The sequence below is a fragment of the Bos taurus genome, chromosome 5 (genome assembly GCF_002263795.3).
Source record: "Bos taurus isolate L1 Dominette 01449 registration number 42190680 breed Hereford chromosome 5, ARS-UCD2.0, whole genome shotgun sequence".
Classification (NCBI taxonomy): domain Eukaryota; kingdom Metazoa; phylum Chordata; class Mammalia; order Artiodactyla; family Bovidae; genus Bos; species Bos taurus.
This window is the reverse complement of record NC_037332.1, coordinates 100,703,428-100,724,794: the sequence shown is the minus strand read 5'-3', so window position 1 is coordinate 100,724,794 and position 21,367 is coordinate 100,703,428. Positions and strand designations below refer to the sequence as shown.

At 38.2% G+C, this 21,367-nt stretch overlaps 1 protein-coding gene and 1 long non-coding RNA gene across 2 annotated transcripts in view; one reads left to right on the top strand and one right to left on the bottom strand.

Annotated features, from left to right (window-relative positions):
* OVOS2 (ovostatin 2) overlaps positions 1–21,367 on the bottom strand; it is a 52,026-nt gene that overhangs the window by 7,216 nt on the left and 23,443 nt on the right. Inside the window, 16 exon segments of the mRNA NM_001164024.1 lie at positions 292–503; positions 1,791–1,956; positions 3,017–3,091; positions 3,769–3,925; positions 4,553–4,634; positions 5,400–5,576; positions 6,774–6,857; positions 8,908–8,959; positions 9,951–10,069; positions 12,534–12,663; positions 13,229–13,457; positions 13,905–13,994; positions 15,443–15,445; positions 16,071–16,219; positions 17,900–18,070; positions 21,204–21,353. Of these exon segments, the coding sequence (NP_001157496.1) occupies positions 292–503; positions 1,791–1,956; positions 3,017–3,091; positions 3,769–3,925; positions 4,553–4,634; positions 5,400–5,576; positions 6,774–6,857; positions 8,908–8,959; positions 9,951–10,069; positions 12,534–12,663; positions 13,229–13,457; positions 13,905–13,994; positions 15,443–15,445; positions 16,071–16,219; positions 17,900–18,070; positions 21,204–21,353 (2,046 nt within the window).
* LOC132345342 (uncharacterized) overlaps positions 1–21,367 on the top strand; it is a 53,700-nt gene that overhangs the window by 18,088 nt on the left and 14,245 nt on the right. The window lies entirely within an intron of this gene.

Genomic DNA, 21,367 nt, shown 5'->3' with positions numbered 1-21,367 from the left:
CTTAAAGGGGTGGACTGGGGTGGGGGTAGGCGGGAGGTCTAAGAGGGAGGGGCTATATGTATACATATAGCTGATTTGTTTCATTACACAGCAGAAACCAATCCATTGCAAAGCAACTAAACCCCAATAAAGATGATTTATAATAGCAAATATTCCTTGTCTCAGAAGGTATTTCCTACCTTTGGCATTTTTATTATATATATCTATATAATATATTATCTACATTATTATAGAGTGGCATCTTTTGCATTGAACATATTGTGGTTATGTTAGTAGATCCACACCAATCACCTGAGGGGAGGAGAAGCCTCCGTGAGAATTCATCTGTTGGGCAAGCCACTGAACAATCTTACTAGCGTAGGTCAGGTCAGGGTTTTTCTGGGAAATGATAGCCAACAGCACATAGCAAGTCTTCTCTATCTCAGCAGAAGGTGCCCAAGGAATAAAGAGTGGAGATGCCTCTGTCTTGAGTTTCTTCGCTTTTCCCCAATATATCACATTATCTGGGAAGAAAAGAAGAATTTTCACACAATCCCTATGAAAAGAAAGATGCAAATGCCATCCTTGACCTCTGTTATGGGTTCATTGTGCCCCTCAAAATCCATATGTTCAAGGCCCTACTCCCTAGAACCTCAGAATGGAACTGTATTTGGATATAGGGCTTTTAAAGGGGTGAATAAGTTAAAATGAAGCCATTTAGATGGGTCTTAGTACTTAGCAACTAAACAACAACAACAACAAATGTATCCTTATCAGAAGAGATAATTTGGACTCATGAAGGGGGCACCAGGAACGTGTGTACATGGGAAAAGACATGTGAAGATGGTTAGAGAAGATGGCCATCCACAAACTAAGCACAATGGCCTCAGAAGACATCATACCCGCTGACATTTTGATCTTGGAATTCCAGCTCTAGAACCATGAGGAAAATAAATCTCTGTCATTTAAACCACCCACTATAGAGTATTTTATTGGGCTGGTCAAAAAGTTCATTCAGGTTTTTTTTTTTTCTTTTTTTTAAAACCTTACATAATTGTATTAGTTTTGCCAAATATCAAAATGAATCCACCACAGGTATACATGTGTTCCCCATCCTGAACCCTCCTCCCTCCTCCCTCCCCATACCATCCCTCTGGGTCGTTCCAGTGCACCAGCCCTAAGCATCCAGCATCGTGCATTCAGGTTTTTATGGAAAAACTCAAATGAACTTTTTGGCCAATCCAATATTATGGCAGCCCTAGCGAACTAATGCAACTTCAGATAGCAACTTCCTAAGGTCAAAGTTTTTGACCTTAAGTTCAAGGCCAAAGTTTCATAAGCAGTTTTTATTACCTGCAGTCACTCCACTTGATTTTCTTTACTTCACTCACTTGAGAAGAAATGAGCAGAAAAGAAAAAGAGGAAACTAGAAAATATATAATGTTTTGTTTTTTTAAAAAGTCACTCAGAAATTTCATAAGATAAATAGAAATATTCTAGAAAAGAGAGGGTTCCTATGTGATTGCTCAGTTTCATCAGTTTATTCTTAGGGTCATCTCCACTAACAAAGAAGTGAAGTGAATTGAAGTGAAGGTTGCTCAGTCGTGTCTGACTCTTGGCAATGTCATGGACTGTAGCCCATGAGGTTCCTCTGTCCATGGGATTCTCCAGGCAAGAAAACTGGAGTGGGTTGCCATTTCCTCCTCCAGGGGATCTTTCCCACCCAGGGATCAAACCCTGGTCTCCTGCATTTCAGGCAGATTATTTGCCTGAAAGCCCCTCCATTAGCAAAAATGAATAATAATACTTACTTAATTTTGTAGCAGATTGATCCAGGGTCCGGAGTAAGGATTCCACTTTCTCCTCTTTTCCAGCCAATGCAAAAGCATAAGCTAGAACTGCAAGGTTGTAGCCATTTCTGACACCATTTTCCAAGGCCTCTTCTAAGCAAAAGAGCCCATTTCGTAGAGCGGGAAACTAGTCAAGAAGAACAATTCATTTTAAGATGATGCTTGAATACTTACTTGTAAGCTTGACTGTTTAAACTAATCATTCTTTATAATGTATATAATATACCCTTGAAGTATATTTTACATGCAAACCTGTTCATTTCTGTACATGTGAATTATATTTTATAAATATCATTAAAATTCATTTTTAATGGATTATCAGTATTTGAAAAAATTTAAGTAGTATGAAAATGGCAATCTCTGTCTGACTGGTTGTAATTTAGTTAATGATGTAAATGTTTTCTATGGGTCAAAGTATACATATTTATTTTTAGATCTAAGATATTTTACACTAATGCCCAAAATAAGAGCTCGTATTTCTAAAGATGGTTTTTGAGGTATACCAATGACCCTGAAAATTCCTAGGATCTTATTTCAAGAATAGATTTTGCAATTGGATATCTGAACTTTGGATTGAGAGGCAGCCAAGATGAACCACACTTAAGCTGAAAATGTTTACATACTGAGTTGGTTAGACAAATAGAATATCAGGTTATAGTTATACTTGGAATAAGAGTTCTTAATCTGAAATTAATAGCTGAACTTCAGGAGATATATGGATACTGAAATGGTATGAAACACTTGTATAAGTGTGCATATGTATATCTTCTCTAGGGAAAAACTCAATAGTGTTCATCAACGGTTTCTATGAATCAAAAAGGTCATGCTAGTGGTAAAGAACCTGTCTGCCAATGCAGGAGACCTAAGAGATGTGAGTTTAATCCCTGGGTCTGGAAAATCCCCTGGTGGAGGAAATAGCAACCCACTCCAGTATTTTCGCCTGGAAAATCCCATGGACAGAAGAGCCTGGCAGGCTACAGTCTATAGGGTCTCGAAGAGTTGGACATGACTGAAGCAACTTAGCATGCGTGAATAAAAAATTTGGGGAGTGTTAATTTAAAGAGTGGTGGTGAATTAATTATTCTTTTGATGTTTCACCCAGTCCAGGAATTTTAAATCACTCTGAATTGATAGTCAAATTCATGTGCATTCAGCTGACTGATACTAAAAGACAGTGGGACCCATACAGTGAAATTGAGTCCAGCTTCAAGGAATGCAGCAACGATATAGGCAGTGAGTACAACGTCCTCTTCATCTCCAACCTAAACACAAAGGAACCATGAGTCATATAGGACAGCAGAGCACCAAAGAACGGCTATGCTTCTGAAGGGAAACTAGATAGGAAAGAAACACTGGGACAGATATCATTAAATTTTTTTTTTTTTTTGGCCACGGTGCAGCATATGGAGAATACCAAGTGATATATCTAAATATGGACAGGAAAAGGAAAGAACAGGTCTATCAAGGACAGACTTCATTCTATTTGCATTTTGACCTGAGGCAAGTGAGGTCCTCATGCTTTAATTTAAGGAGGTATTGGATCAGTGCTCCATTGAAACAATATAAATTATGAGATCCTCTTCCTGAACTGGCTTACCATCCATACATAGAAATAAATAATGTTTGCTTCAAATTTATAAACTGTTTCCTCTCTAGGTTATTTTTCAGTCCCCTCTCTCCTATTCTCAGTTTATCTACTCAAGGAGACTGGTTCTAAGAAAGGACTGAGAACAGTAAGACAAATAATAGATTCAAGAGGAATTCAGTGCAGGCTGAGGGTAACATGCAGGCAGCAGTAATAATGGCTTTGATTTACACACCACAAGCCTATCAAGGCAGCAGAAGGAATAATATTCATGAGTGTACTCATGGTCCCAAGAGCTGGATAAGGCAGGTAATGCAAAGGAGAAAGAAAAGCTTACTTGTGTGAATCACTCACCTCCCAGGCATTGCTGAAAAGCTTGCCATCACTTTTAAAGCAACCATCTATTTTCTGTTTGCTTGCAAGCCAGATCAAGGTCTCCCTTTGAACCAGTTCATCAATGAAGACATATTTCTTCATTCCCGCAAATGTCTTAAAAGTAAGAGCACTGAGCCTGTAAAGCCAATTGTCAGTTAGACAGAAATTAGATAAGAAAGAAATGGTGTCAGCTTCCCATCAGGTCCGTCATCACTGATTGCTTTGGGTCATGGGTGGATCTGATCTGGCTGAGAGCGACTGTAACAAGTCTTGATTGACAGCAGTTCTTTCCTTTGGACCAGTAAACTGTTATGAACAGCAATATGTGAAAGTAAGAGCATGTAATTTCCAGCACGTTTATGCACAAATTTCTATAGAATCCATCAGATTGTCCATACATGAAGAAAGAATGGAATGGGTGTAATTAGGTGCTTTGGAGCCTTTTAGTTTTACTTTCCTCAGTCTACATGGGGCCGAGAGAGGCAGACTAAGATGTGCCATTTACCACAGACTGGAAATATTGGTGGGGGTGTCATTAAATGACCAGACATCTAAGCAATCTATTATGAGACTTTCAGTACATTGTTGCTTTAAAGTTGGAATAATCAAATATTTTAGTTTTAACTGATTCACCTCTAGGAATTCACTTTGAAACACAAAAGTGTTACTTTCAAATCCCCACCAAACACAGTTCCCCTCAGCCCCTCACACGTCCTCCTCAGATCATTCTTGTATTATTTAAAATAAAAATTTCATCTCTTACCGTATGCTTCCTTCCTGATTCCTCTGCCAAAACAGACTATAGGAACCATCCAAGTTTTTGAAAGACAACTGCTTCTGATAACCTAAAATACAACATGGTAGGAAATTATTCTTTAAGAAAGTTAGAAGAAAAATAATGGTGTAGTAACAGCCCCGTGTTTTGGTAATAGACGGACATAAATGACTAGATGATCATTTAAATTTTAATTTCTGAAACTCAGGTTCTCCATCCATAGGGAGAAAAGATAGCTTCTACCTTATAGGGTTTTAATTACAAGTAAGATATTCCATGTGACTATATCTAACTCAATAGTTGTCTGATATTACTAATTGTTTAGTTTTTTTCCTTGGGGTTATTTCATTTCAGTGTTATTTTTCTGAAAAAAAGAATAAAATAAATTATACTCCTGAACTTTTCTTTGATATCACATTTACAAGATCTTTCTAAATACAAAATGAATCACTTCATCTCAATGGAATGCAATTGAGCAAACAAATACAGAAGTTGATAAATGAACTGTTTATAGCTACCATTAATAACAATAACAAAACCCACTAACAAAGTAGCTTGGCAAAATATTAGGCATTAAAAAAAAACCCTGAGCTCATAATGTGAAACAGTACCGGTCTGAATTGTGAAGCCAAATGACCATACAGATATTGAATTCCAAAAAAGCCCCCAAACAAACAAAAACACCGCAAAATAGAGCTAGGACTCAGAGTGACTCAGTTCTTCAGATATACTTTTTCCCCATGCGACTACCTCATAATAGCAGCTTTATGACATCTTGATATTAGTAATAATTTATTTAATCTATTATAGGCAGAAATTACTTCAATCTTCTCACCATTAGATAAGAAGAATAAAGCTTTAGATTTAACTTCCTCTGTCAGTTGTTTAGTAGATTTCAGATAGTCTAGGATGTAGGTATTGGATGCTAGCAGGGCAATATTCTGTTCTCCACCTCCATAGGGCATTTGGAAAAGATTCTCCAGATTCTGTATTGCAAGTCCTAGAATATCCCCTAAAAACAGGACAAACAATGTTACTGCTCGTTAAACTTGGCATCTCAGCATTAATGACAATAGGTGAAAGAGGCATAGTGGAAGGAAAGAACATTTTAAAATAGGTCTAAAAGGTGGAAACAAGGAATGTTTTCATGAAGTAATTCTAAAGAGGGTGAAGTGAAAGAGGTTTCTGGTATGAAAAATGTTTTGGAAAATCTCCTATTACCACAGAGACAAGGAATTTAAGAAACTGTGTTTGTTCACTTGATTGCTTGCTGGTTTGTTTTTTTGAGAAGCTGACCCTGTGAATTACATAATGTAATCTATTTCTTTCCCCAAAATGTAGATGTTAATAATAGACAAAGAAAGCTGACTTCTCTGGAACAGTTTTCTCCTTTACTGAGGAAATTTCCAGCATTTCTAACAAAGTGTATTCTGATCTCCAAAGGTATATTTAATATTTCAGATGGACAGGCTATAATAGGACTCTTTGTTTTCTAAACACCAATTATCATTCAGCAGAAAAAATATCTTCTAGGGACATAGATTAAAAAAAAATTTTTTTTTTTTGAAAGTAGAGAAGGTGACTTTTTATTTTTTTTAAATTTTATTTTATTTTATTTTTAAACTTTACAATATTGTATTAGTTTTGCCAAATATCGAAATGAATCCGCCACCAGTATACCCGCGTTCCCAATCCTGAACCCTCCTCCCTCCTCCCTCCCATACCCTCCCTCTGGGTCGTCCCAGTGCACCAGCCCCAAGCATCCAGTACCGTGCATCGAACCTTAATTGAAGTATAACTGCTTTACAATGTTGTGTTACATGAATCAGCTCTTAATACATGTATACATATATCCCCTCCCTCTTGAGCCTCCCTCCTACCCACTCCCCCATCTGACCTTTCTAGGTCATCACAGAGTACTGAGCCGAACACTCTGTGCTGTACAGCAGGTTCCCACTAGCTATTTATTTAACCCATGGTTGTCTATACCCTCTCAGTTTGTTGCACAGGGGCATGGATTTAAAAATGGTGCTGTAAGTCCTTCAGATCCCATGCAGAAACAAACATAGGAGATCATCCTCAACAATAATTCCCTCCAATTGATACTGTAAGAAAAATATCTCCATCCTTTGACGTTTTTTTTTTTTTTTTTTACCACCTCAACTAAGATTTTCAAATCACTGTGAAACAAAAAATTTAACCAACTTACCCACAACAGTGAAAAAGGCCCTGGTTGATCCTTCTACGACATCATTTGTCAAATTCAAATCTACCTGCCTGGAGACTTTGGTGCCTGGAAAGAAAAAATATCAATAAAACAAATAATGTTTGGCTTTCTTTCATAAACAATAGCAGCAGGTTTGTGGGACAAACATATTAGGAAATATATTCCATTATTTGTATTTATTTTATAAGTTGCTTGTTTGAAGAGATGAACTTGAGGTTTTTATCTAGTTTAGAATAACAATACATTTAGAAAATGGCATATAAATCTGCAAGTTAGAGATGGCCTCTATTATCTATCAGTTTAGTGCCTGAACTACTTATGTATGGAAAAAAAAAGTAAAAACTACTGACTATGACATATGGAACATTACACACAAAAGGTAAAACTTGGAGACTCTTACTAGGCATTAAAATCAAATCATCAGGAAATCCTCTGGCAGTCCAGTGGTTAGGACTCAGTGCTTTTACTGCTAAGACCTGATTTGATCCCTGTCTAGGGACTAAGATCCTGTAAGATGTGCAGTGTGGCCAAAAAAAAAAAAAAATTATGTTAATAAGAAATTAAAAAAAAAATCAGATCATCATCAACCACATAAAGCAATACTCATGAGGCCCATAAAACTGGCTATTGAAGGTCAATGATTTTCTATGGCTGTTTCATCCCAGGAGTACAGAAGCAAATGTTACATTATGGACTGCTTACATTATGTGCTGTTTGGGCATAATCTTGACTTCCCTCTGCCCAAAATTGTGCCATGTTCACATGCAAGATGAGCTCCACCCACCCTACCCCCCCAAAATTCACAAGATGGAAGAAGTAGGCTGAGACAGATCGATGTCACAGATGGACAACAAAAAATAACCTCATAAATGTCCTTTATATTTACTAAAACTATACAATGAAGACTGGGCCTGAAATGAAATAATCCTCCATTGGATATTCAGAATAAAGTCACCGAAGTCCTCAGTATAGCAATAAAGTAGAAGAAGAGGAAATAAATAGACCTGTGGATAGATTTCCTTTAGGACTATTTTGACCGTGTAGAAGATCCTACAGCACATGGGAATCTGCTCAATGTTACATGGCAGCCTGGATGATGGGAATTTGGGGGAGAATGGATACATGTATATGTATGGCTGAGTCTCTTTGCTATTCTCCCAAAACTATCACAGTGTTGTTAATTTGCTATTAGTTCAGTTCAGTTGCTCAGTCGTGTCCGACTCTTTGTAACCCCATGAATTGCAGCACGCCAGGCCTCCCTGTCCATCACCAACTCCCAGAGTTCACCCAAACTCATGTGAATCAAGTCGGTGATGCCATTCAGCCATCTCATCCTCTGTCATCCCCTTTCCTCCTGCCCCCAATCTCTCCCAGCATCAGAGTCTTTTCCAATGAGTCAACTCTTCTCATGAGGTGGCCAAAGTATTGGAGTTTCAGTCTCAGCATAAGTCCTTCCAATGAACACCCAGGACTGATCTCCTTTAGGATGGACTGGTTGGATCTCCTTACAGTCCAAGGGACTCTCAAGAGTCTTCTCCAACACCACAGTTCAAAAGCATCAATTCTTTGGAGCTCAGCTTTCTTCACAGTCCATCTCTCACATCCATACAGGACCACTGGAAAAACCATAGCCTTGACTAGATGGACCTTTGTTGGCAAAGTAATGTCTCTGCTTTTGAATATGCTATCTAGGTTGGTCATAACTTTCCTTCCAAGGAGTAAGCTTCTTTTAATTTCATGGCTGCAATCACCATCTGCAGTGATTTTAGAGCCCCCCAAAATAAAGTCTGACACTGTTTATACTGTTTCCCCATCTATTTCCCATGAAGTGATGGGACGAGATGCCAAGATCTTTGTTTTCTGAATGTTGAGCTTTAAGCCAACTTTTTCACTCTCCACTTTCACTTTCATCAAGAGGCTTTTAATTCCTCTTCATTTTCTGCTATAAGGATGGTGTCATCTGCATATCTGAGGTTGTTGATATTTCTCCCAGCAATCTTGATTCCAGCTTATGCTTCTTCCAGCCCAGCCTTTCTCAGGATGTACTCTGCATATAAGTTAATTGGCTATACCCCAGTACAAGATAAAAAAGTTAAAAAAGAAAAGATCCTCTTACCTTGTGTACAGATAAGGAAACTTTGAGTCATCTCTTTTTCAATACCTTCAGGCTATCAAAGAGTAAAGTAAACAGAAAGAAGCATAAAGTCAGGGGTCTGGGTCATCTTTCCACACAGAAAAAGCAACCACGTGTCAGCTTACATAGGCACGGCTGGCTCATGGTTGTCGCTGGAGAAGATCCATTCATTGTCCCCTTCTGTTTATATCTGCAAGTCACTGTATGTTACCAACACCCACTTTGGCTCTGTGTTCCCATAGTTCTTTGAGGGATGGAGATAACTTCAGTGTCTTAGTGGAACAAACTCAGTTTCCCTGGCACTGTCCAGCTTCTCCAGTAGACAAACAAAAGTGTTTTGCAAAGTAAGAACATGCCAAAAGGTGAGGTGAGAGGATGCCATTGACAAGCAGTGATTCCTTTAGAGGATGATGAGGCCTGCACAGGCATGTAGATTTGTCTCTTGGATTTGAGAGTCAGTTAAAGGAAGAGAGGGAAGAGGATCAGGTGTATAGGAAGCATCATGAGTCAGGAGCAAACAAAAAATCTAAGCCTGTTTCACAAGTTACACTTTTCTATCCTGGGTTAAGTGTTGATTAAAGAATGGATGAATTTTATTGCCATTTTAATTTATTTAAAATGGCATATCTTGTGTCAATAGTGAGAGTGAAAGTGTTAGTTGCTCAGTCATGTCCAACTGTTTGTCAACAGCAATTACGGTCAATTAAGTCTCTTTACAGAGAATGTCCTTTATTATTTAACCTATTGCATGCATGCTAAGTCACTTCTCGTGTCCATCTCTTGTGACCCTATGGACTGTAGGGTAGCCCGCCAGGCTCCTCTGTCATTGGGATTCTTCAGGCAAGAACACTGGAGTGGGTTGCCATTTCCTCCTCCAGGAGATCTTCTCAACCCAGGGATGGAACATGAGTCTCTTACGACTCCTGCATTGGCAGGTGGGTTCTTTCCCGTTAGCACCACCTGGGAAGCCCATGGTACTCTCTATTTTGTACTTGGAAGGGCTTGATAGTTTTGCATGTGCTTACCTGTACCAACAGACTTTTGATCACAGTATCTTTCCAGTTCATGTTCTGCCTCTCAGGTGCTTCATTTGGGCAAGCACTATTTTGCCTGGACTCAGCAACTACAGTGATATTCACTTTACCTGAAAAACATTCCCAAATATAAATTACATTGACCACTGGCCCCTTCTGTGAAAGGACATGATTAAAAGTCTATAAATCACTTCTTGAATCAGACAAACCAAATCTTATCATCATATTTATGCTTGGACCAAAATAACTCATTCTTTCTCCTGCCTGGAGATAATATGATGTCCTTTTCTATCTCTTTCAAGATTCCTTACATGAAGTAATTGATTCACTTACCTAACTAGAACTTAAGAAAGTGTGGAAAATGTTGGCTTTGCAGAATATTCTCTTTTTTGTGGAAAAAAAGAGAATATTCTGCAAAGCCAACTGAGCAAATTCCTTGATATGGATTGCTTTTAAAGTTTACATATGACAATATAGGGGCATAAAATCAGAAAACTAGGCCTTCTAACTTTTTTTTTGAGATTGAACAAACAAAAACAGTAAACTACAACATAGTGGAAAGGGCATTGAATTAAAATCAAATGTTAACAGGGCATCTATTGTTTTTAACTCCCTGTGGCTTAGACAGTAAAGCGTCTGTCTACAATGCGGAAGACCTGGGTTCGATCCCTGGGTCGGAAATATCCCGTGGAGAAGGAAATGGCAATCCACTCCAGTACTCTTGCCTGGAAAATCCCATGGACAGAGGAGCCTGGTAGGCTACAGTCCATGGGGTCGCAAAGAGTCGGACACGACTGAGTGACTTCACTTTCCTTTCCTTTCCTTACACCATACGTGCGTGCATGCTAAGTCGGTTCAGTTGTGTCTACCTCTTTGTGCCCGCCATGGACTGTGTAGCCCACCAGGCTCCTCTGTCCATGGAATTTTCCAGGCAAGAATACTGGAGTGGATTGCCATTTCCTTCTTCAGAGATATTCCTGACCCAGGGATAGAACTTACCTCTCTTATGTCTCCTGCATTGGCAAGTGGATTCGTTATTACTAGCACCACCAAGGAAGCCCTATCTGGGAAACCACCTGGGGAGTCACTGGGAAGTGATATCATAGATCATAATTAAAATGGATCTCCAATTTTCCTGTGAAAATTAGAGAAATAAAAAATACAATACTTTTAGTTTCATATTATCTGTATGCCTATTGTGAAGTTGCTCAGTCGTGTCCAACTCTTTGCGATCCCATGGACTGTAGCCTACCATGCTCCTCTGTCTATGGGATTTTCCAGGCAAGAGTACTGGAGTGGGTTGCCATTATATACCTATGTATAACCAATACACTGTTCTTATTTTTTGTTAGTGTGTTTTGTTTCTTTTTTAAGATAGATTTTTGACACTCCACTCTTAGAACTGTGTCCTCCTCTTAAAGCCATAAAACCATACAAGTCAGTACAGTATTCTATCTCAATTGCCAGCGGAAGATTTTTGAGAACCTTGTATAGCTACAGAAATTGAGAAACTTAAAATCTAATAGGAAAACTAGTCTTATGCAGACCAATGTCAGGTGAATTAAAGTGATCTCATAAATTACTCTGTATTGCTAAAGGAATATAATAAATATAGGATATGAAATAAAGGAAATTTTACTTTTTGATATTAGTGATAATGATGAGAATGTGTCTACTACATCTATAATTCTTGTTTACTAGATTCTTTTTAACTTTTCCCTTCCCTTGTATTTTTAACAAGATATTGTCAAATTTAGTTTTATATATTGCAGATAATCTATGCATTGAGACTCTAATCTTCTCTGTGTTTAATTCCCATCTGAGTGTTCAGTGTTTTGGTTGTCTCATAACACATCTAGTAGATTTACAAATCCTGGCAATCATTGAGATTGAGGAGCAATTTTTGTCTAGGTAACATGAGTTCCTGATGGCAAGTGAAGAAGCAAATGAGAAGGGAAGAAACTGAGCAGCATTAATGAAAATATGGTTTTCACTTGGGTTATGATACATGGACTTGATGGGTAATGCAAATTAGCCTTTGCATTGTATTTCAATCACATTCTGCTTTTAAACAAATGGAGGATGGGTTTGCTCCACATAAGCATTAGCAAAACCAGAAATTAGATTATGAAAATAGGATTTTAATTGAGACCCTAAAAAAATGAGAATTTTTAAAAACATAAATTTCAAATGTGAGGGATAAAGTTATCTCTGTATAGAGGATTTAAGGGAAACAGCTGCTGCTGCTGATGCTAAGTCTCTTCAGCTATGTCCGACTCTGTGCGGCCCCATAGAAGGCAGCCCACCAGGCTCCGCCTTCCCTGGGATTCTCCAGGCAAGAACACTAGAGTGGCTTGCCATTTCCTTCTCCAAGGCATGAAAGTGAAAAGTGAAAGTGAAGTCACTCAGTCGTATGGGACTCTTAGCGACCCCATGGACTGCAGCCTACCAGGCTCCTCCGTCCATGGGATTTTCCAGGCAAGAGTACTGGAGTGGGGTGCCATTGCCTTCTCTTAGGCAATAAAAATAGACTGGTTTTTCAGGAGAGATTGGCATGGACACATAGTTACTTACCCAGCTTCTTAGGAGTAACAGTCCAGACATATGTCTTTTTCTCTGAAGCTTGGATAATCTCACTGCTGTTGTCTTTAGGGGTACTGATATCTGCCTCAAAATCCTGAGATGCTTCTAGTTGAGTGAAAATCTAAAATAACAGTCATGAAGTGAGAGCGGCACTTTAAATATTTTGCTGTCACTATTCCTCCTCCAATCTTGAGAAAATTCTACTTTACTTGTTTTATATCATCAAAAATAAATGATACAAATGACTCCTCTCATAAGAAGATAAATCTGGCATAACACTTACTATAAAATGACTTTCTTATAGCAGTATTTAAATCACTGCTGTGAATTAAAGCAAATTTTTGTTTGCTTTTCAAAGATTTTTTTTTTGATGTGGACCATTTTTTAAAAGTTTTTATCGAATTTGTTACAACATTGCTTCTGTTTTATGTTTTGTTTTTTTTGGCTATGAAGCATGTGGGATCTTCTCTCACCGACCACAAATTGAACCCTTACCTCCTGCATTGGAAGGCAAAACCTTAACTACTAGACTGCCAGGGAAACCCTAGCAACTGTTTTTGTTTGAGGAAAAATCTTATGACTCTATAGTACCATTTTGTATTTGAGAAAAAAAAAGAATATGGCAACATTCAAGAAATCTCTTGGCCTTGTTAGATTTTGACTCCAGATCAAAGGGAATAATTTACCTCTACACAGGTATTCAGGTAGCTGAAGACACTGACAATCAGATCAGACCGTTCATTCCGAACAACTGAAGAGGGGGAGGTTATTTCAACAAAGAAAGGTTGGGAGGCTTCCAGAGAAGCTATTGATGAAATGCCAAATCCAGCCTCACTGTTCACACAGAAGCCACTTGCTTCCCATTGCGTTATAGTATCAGGGATGGTGAATGAAAGATTTGCTGAACCGGAGGAGCTACAAAGAGAGATTATAGGTAAAATGCATCCTTTGTCTAAACCAGGAACCTAAATTTAATCCAGAGCAAACAAAAAAGTATTAACTGAAGGTTAAAAATGAGCCATAGATCAGTATCATTAGATCTTTGTCAGGGTGTTAGATCAGTATTTTGAGAGCTGGATTTCTAAATCCAGCTAAAATTTAATCTTAAAAAGGTCACATTTCTCTAAACACATTATTTTTTCTAATTCATGCAGCTTGCATCTATCTGCATGAAATGAACAGACAAGAAACAGTACTAGAGGAAAAGTAAAATAAAATATGTGGTCAGTACATATAAGTGAATGGTGTTTTGTATTTTACCGACATGGTTCTTCTTTATATACTCAGAAATAAAGTTTAGGAAATAAAGACAAAAAGAAAATAGAAATAAAGATATATAGGAAAGAAAACTTAAAAGCTTACTCAATGCTGACCAGGTCCCAAATCCATGTTTCTGGAAAGTTTGTTCTTACTGTTTCAATTATAACCCGTTCTATGGAGTCAAAATTCTCCCTTGTGACTTCACTAGCTAAAAGAAAAGAGAAATGTTTTAAAGAGAGAGAATAAAAAACGTTCCAATGACACATCCATAAGCTATGTCTCTGACCGCACATGCTTAGTGGGACATGATATAGGGGTTGCTGCTGGGTCTCAGTGTCAATAAACGTACATCTCAGCCTAAATGTCAGTGTTTTGATGCTCAAATCAGTCCCGTTATTAAAATAAGAGCAACACACACACACACACACACACACACACACACACACACACACACACACACCATCCAACATTTTTCCTCCAGGGTCAAATTTAGAGAAAGTCATGTCTATTTATTGAATGGTGTTTCTCGTCTGACATTCTGGTGTCTGCCAGGAAACAATTTGGTATTGGCCAATTCCATCATCCTAATGACTAAAGTTTCTAATGACATTAACATTGCTAATTTCTTTTTTTTAAATTTATTGAAGAATACGTGCTTTATGGAATTTTGCTGTTTTCTGTCAAATCTCAACATGAATCATCCATAGGTATACATATATCCCCTCCCTTTTGAACCTCCCTCCCCTCCCTCTCCCCATCCCACCCCTCTAGGTTGATACAGAGCCCCTGTTTGAGTTTCCTGAGCCATACAGGAATTTCCCGTTGGCTATTTATTTCACATATGGTAATGTAAATTTCCATGTTCTTCTTTCCATCCATCTCACCCTCTCCTTCCCTCTCCCCGTGTCCATAAGTCTATTTTCCATGTCTGCTTCTCCACTGCTGCCCTGTAAACAAATTCTTCAGTACCATTTTTCTAGATTCTGTAAATATGTGTTAGAATATGATATTTATCTTTCTCTATCTGACTCACTTTACTCTGTATAATAGCTTCTAGGTTCATCCACCTCATCAGAACTGACTCAAATGTGTTTCTTTTTATGGCTTAGTAATATTCCATTCTGTATATGTACCACAACTTCTTTATCCATTTATCTATTGATGGACATCTAGGTTGCTTCCATGTTCTAGCTATCGTAAATAGTGCTACAATGAACAATGGGATACATGTGTCTTTTTCGATTTCGGTTTCCTCAGAGTATATGCCTAGGATTGGGATTGCTGTTTCATATGGTGGTTTTATTCCTAGTTTTTAAAGGAATCTCCATACCGTCTTCCATAGTGGCTGTATCAATTTACATTCCCACCAACAGCAACATTGCTAATTTCTGAAGAACATTTTTTTTTGTTTCCTTGGCCTCTGGGCTATATTTGGCATTAAAAAAACTTCTGTTTTTAAATTGAAGTATAGTTGATTAACAATGCTGGGTTACTTTCTTCTATACAATAAACTGACTCTTTTATACACACACACACACATATACATTCTTTTTTATATTTGGCATTCTTTTTTCCTATTTTTTGGCCATGCCACATGGCTTATGGGATCTTAGTTCCCCCATCAGGGATTGAACACATACCCCCTGCATCACCAGGGAAGCCAAAAATGGATGGGTATTTGAACACATTTCTCTGATGCCTGCTGTTTGGTCATCTGAGAATCAGAATGCTCTCTGCCTTGAACTATGTATTCTGATCTACACATAATAAGGGCATCTCCTCCTATCATTATGATTGCCCTCCTGTACATTTCTGCTGTTGTGTTCTATCATAAAAATAAACTTCCTCTCATACCTGAAGTGAATTCTTCCTTTTAGCTAATATCATTCCCACTTACCTTATTCTGCTTTATTCAGCTGCAGGATGTATGTGAAGTGAAGTCGCTCAGTCGTGCCCGACTCTTTGCGACCCCATGGACAGTAGCCTGCACCAAGCTCCTCCATCCATGGGATTTTCCAGGCAAGAGTACTGGAGTGGGTTGCCATTTCCTTCTCCAGGGAATCTTCCTGACCCAGGGATCAAACCCAGATCTCCCGCATTGTAGACAAACGCTTTACCGTCTGAGCCACCAGGGAAGTCGGATGTATAGTCGTAGACAAACACATGACATATTGCACATGTAAAAATCTCAGTTTTGGATAGTCATACAAAATACAACCAATTCCATGAATCCTTTTAACCAACCCCCCCCCCCCAATTCCAGGTTACCTACATGCAATTTTCAATGGGGCACTGTACATGGGTGCATATCCTCCCGATTCTAGATAGAGCGGCCCGCGGTATGGCATGCTTGTCTCTGTTGAACATACTTCTGGTTTCCGGTAATGAAGATTGGTGAAGACTTTCAGACCCATATCCTTCAAAGAAATAAATAGCAAAGGAAAAGTTGAGCAGTCTCTTTATACAAGACCTTAAAAAAAGTCATCAACTGTATTATAATTAAAAAAATATATGATAAATATACATGTTTTCTTTGCTAGCAAGCAAGGGTCTGGTATATTACAAGTCAAGTCACCTGTCTTTGATATGTGAAGTCTCTAAAATTGGAGGAAACATGATAATCATTATGATTATTCAGCACTTGTGTTCTGCGATTTTGCTAAGGGTTTTACATTATTCTCCATTTGATTTTAAGGGACAAATATTTATGAGATGTTATCGTTGCCTTAATTAACATCACACACACACATGAACATATGTGTATGAGACACAGCCAGTAAATTGGAGCTCTGGGACTTGAAAGAAAATGTCTGATTCTATTCCCCTTTCTTTCTATAGCTGTGGTGGCAACCCATGCTAGTATTTTTGCCTGGAGAATCCCAGGGATAGAGGAGTCTGGTGGCCTGCCGTCTATGGGGTCGCACAGAATTGGACACGACTGAAGCGACTTAGCAGCAGCCCCAGCAGACTTCAATCATAAAGATTCCTTTAGGGAATTCCCCAGTGATCCAGTGGTTAAGACTTTGCCTTCCAGTGCAGGGGGTGTCAGTTTGATCCCTGGTTGAAGAGCTAAGATCCCATATACCTTGTGGCCGAAAAACCAAAACATAAAACAGAAGCAGTATTGTAACAAATTCCATAAAGACTAAAAAAAAAGGTCCACATTAAAAAAAAAATCTTTTAAAAAAATACCCTTTTAGGAAGCCTCAGAATATTCCAGTGATAGCCTTTGTATAAATGGAGCTGAGGCTCTGTGTTAACCTCCTGATTTGATGATTTCTGCATAAAATTTATTACAATACCTTGAAGATTGTCTCATTGCTTCTAACATCAAGTTTTAACTTTAACATCAACATCATTTCAGCCACCCCATAATTTTTTTTCCACAGAGAAAAAAAATCAACAAAAATGAATATCTTCTTTATAAGACAATTTCTGAGTGATGTAAAGCACATTACTGACCTCAATCTCAAAGAAAAGGAGGTGTTAGTCACTTGGTCATGTCTGACTTTTTGGGACCCACCCCCCCGGACTGTAGCCCACCAAACTTTTCTGTCCATTCTCCAGGCAAGAATAATGGAGTGGGTTGCCATTCCCTTCTTCAGGGGATCTTCCCAACCCAAGGATCAAACCCAGGTCTCCTGCATTGCAGACAGATTCTTTACTGCACAAATAATAAAACATAGATTTGCATTCGGTGCATACATACATGGTCATGTCTGACTCTTTTGTGACCCCATGGCCTGTAACCCACCAGGCTCCTCTGTCCACAGAATTTTCCAGGCAAGAATACTGGAGTGGGTTGTCATTTCCTTCTCCAAGATATGCATTAGGAAAACTAAGATTAAAATTGATGTGCAATAATTTTTTTAAAGTATTTTTTTGATGTGGACTATTTTAAAAGTCTTTATGTACTTTGTTACAATATTGCTTCTGCTTTATGTTTTGGGGTTTTATTGGCCTCAAGGCATTTGGGATCTTAGCTTTTCAACCAGGGATTGAACCCACACCCCTGGCTTTGAAAGGTGAAGTCTTAACCACTGGACCACCAGGGAAGTCCCCTCATGCAGCAATTTTAAAGCCTAAAATGATCTTACCTTGACAATATCATAGATGTCTCCATCCCCATGGTTGCTTACAGGTATATAATACAAGCCATTGTAAAACATATCTTTCTGAGGAATGCAAGGGTCTAGCTTGCCATCATCAAGGTTGAGACCACGATAGAAATAACCATACAGTTCTGTATTTGGGAGCATATTGTACACCTGGAAGAAAAATATCATGGTTTCTAATTATTTGAAATATTGTTTTTGTAGTGGCAAAATTGGCAATTTTTTGTGCTATAACCATTTATTCTTCATTTAAAAATACATCAACACATAATTATTTTATAATCCTTATACATTTTAATTTATTTTCAGTTTTATATTTTGATATGGTTTAAGGGAAAAAGAGTCCATTAAAAAATTTATTTACTAAAAACAAATAAAAAATTTAAAATCAAGTAAAATGAAGTAAATAAACATGTAAAACAGACAAGTTGCTATGTTTCCATGAATAAGCATAATAATCAAATCTGAATCTGTTTCCAGGCAGCCAAGGCAAAAAAGAAACTATTCAATATGTAAATTTCATTATCAAAAATAGAAAAGCATATATTCTAGTAACACATAATATATAATTGCTCATATATGATTTAAAAAAATTTTATTGGAGTATAGTTAATTTACAATGTTGTGTTAGTTTCAGGTATATAGCAAAGTGATTAAATTACACATATACCTATATTCACTTTTTTTTCAGATTCTTTTCTAATATAGGCCATTACAGAGTATTGAGATGCGTTTCCTGTGCTATACAGCAGGGTCTTATAAATTACCTATTTTATATATGCTATGTTATGCTATGCTAAGTCACTTCAGTCGTGTCTGACTCTGTGTGACCCCATAGACAGCAGCCCACCAGGCTCCCCCGTCCTTGAGATTCTCCACACAAGAACACTGGAGTGGGTTGCCATTTCCTTCTCCAATACATGAAAGTGAAAAGTGAAAGTGAAGTTGCTCAGTCCTCTCCGACTCTTAGCGACCCCATGGACTGCAGCCTACCAGGCTCCTCCATCCATGGGATTTTCCAGGCAAGAGTACTGGAGTAGGGTGCCATTGCCTTCTCCGATTTTATATATAGTAGTGTATATATTGAACCGTGAACTTCCAGATGTTCAAGCTGGTTTTAGAAAAGGCAGAGGAACCAGAGATCAAATTGCCCACATCCGCTGAATCATTGAAAAAGCAAGAGAGTTCCAGAAAAACATCTATTTCTGCTTTATTAACTATGCCAAAGCCTTTGACTGTGTAGATCACAATAAACTGTGGAAAATTCTGAAAGAGATGGGAATACCAGAACACCTGACCTGCCTCTTGAGAAACCTATATGCAGGTCAGGAAGCAACAGTTAGAACTGGACATGGAACAACAGACTGGTTCCAAATAGGAAAAGGAGTACATCAAGGCTGTATATTGTCACCCTGCTGATTTAACTTCTATGCAGAGTACATCATGAGGAACGCTGGACTGGAAGAAGCACAAGCTGGAATCAAGATTGCTGGGAGAAATATCAATAACCTCGGATATGCAGATGACACCACCCTTATGGCAGAAAGTGAAGAGGAACTCAAAAGCCTCTTGATGAAGGTGAAAGTGGAGAGTGAAAAAGTTGGCTTAAAGCTCAACATTCAGAAAACGAAGATCATGGCATCCGGTCCCATCACTTCATGGGAAATAGATGGGGAAACACTGGAAACAGTGTCAGACTTTATTTTTTTGGGCTCCAAAATCACTGCAGATGGTGATTGCACCCATGAAATTAAAAGACGCTTACTCCTTGGAAGCACAAGTTATGACCAACCTAGATAGAATATTCAAAAGCAGAGACATTACTTTGCCAACAAAGGTCTGTCTAGTCAAGGCTATGGTTTTTCCAGTGGTCATGTATGGATGTGAGAGTTGGACTGTTAAGAAAGCTGAGCGCCAAAGAATTGATGCTTTTGAAGTGTGGTGTTGGAGAAGACTCTTGAGAGTCCCTTGGACTGCAAGGAGATCCAACCAGTCCATTCTGAAGGAGATCAGCCCTGGGGTTTCTTTGGAAGGAATGATGCTAAAGCTGAAACTCCAGTACTTTGGCCACCTCATGCGAAGAGTTGACTCATTGGAAAAGACTGATGCTGGGAAGGATTGAGGGCAGGAGGAGAAGGGGACAACAGAGGATGAGATGGCTGTGTAGACACAACAACTAAACAACAACAACAAGAAATATCAATACCATATTCCAACAGAGCTCCTACTGTTGAGAAGTTGGAGAAGGAAATTTTAAGAAACTACATGAAGGAAAGAAAAGACTAGCATGGAGAAATTGGAGGATACACACACTAGTCAACTCCAGATGAAAGAAAGTACAACATTAAGTGTCAAAGCATGAATCATGGCCTTTGGATTTAATAAGAGAGGGGCTTAAAATATATGGGCCTGGAAGTGGCAGCTTCCAAACCTTGCGGTTGATGGGACATAATCAGATCTTTAGAGGAAGGAAAAGATGCAACTTCAAAATGTGAGAACGTACTTGCAGGGCAAGAATAGAAACACAGACATAGAGAACTGGGATGATTGAGAGAGCAGCACTGACAGATATATGCTACCATGTGTAAAACAGAGAGCTAGTGGGAAGATTCTGTACAGTCCAGGGAGCTCAGCTCAGTGCTCTGTGAGGGATGCTCTGTAGAGGGATGGGATGGGGACACCAGGGAGGGAGTATATGTACACATATAGCTGGTTCACCTTGTTGTATACTGGAAACTAACATTATATTGTAAAGCAATTCTATTTCAATTAAAAATAAATTTTAAAAAAGAGTGATGGGAAATATATATACATATAACTGATTCACTTTGTTGTATAGTAAAAACTAATATAACATTGTAGAGCAATTATACTCCAATTAAAAAAAAAGTAAAAGCAAATGAAAGAAAATGGGAAATTAAAATATCCAATAGCTTTTAATTGAGATGACTTTGATGAAATATTCTGAAATTGCTGGTTTGGAAATGCTTATGAAAATATAAGATCTATTAACAGATAACAGAATGTCCAAGCATACTCTTTGATACTGAGATTTAACTCTAGGTTTTCATATATATGGTTACATCTACAGTTGTATAATCCCTAACCCATTATAATTATCCATAGAATTCTTTATTGTTGTGAGTCCTGAGCCATCCAAGAAAAATAATTAAGTGTGAAATCCATAGAAAGACAAAGAAAGACAATGTTTGACATTTTTAACCTGATCCATTTCAAATAAAAATATAATCTGGAGCGTAAGACTTGAGGAAATCTGAGAACTTACACTTTCCGCCGACAGCTGTTGTTCTGACTTCAATAGGAGAACGCTTTTATCCACAGCCCGGAGGGCACAGACCGAGTCAGGGGATGCCTGAAGATGGAGATCAGTGCTGGAGCCCGGTAGTCCCTGCTCCTTCGAGAACTTTATGCTAACCTAAAATTAAGGAA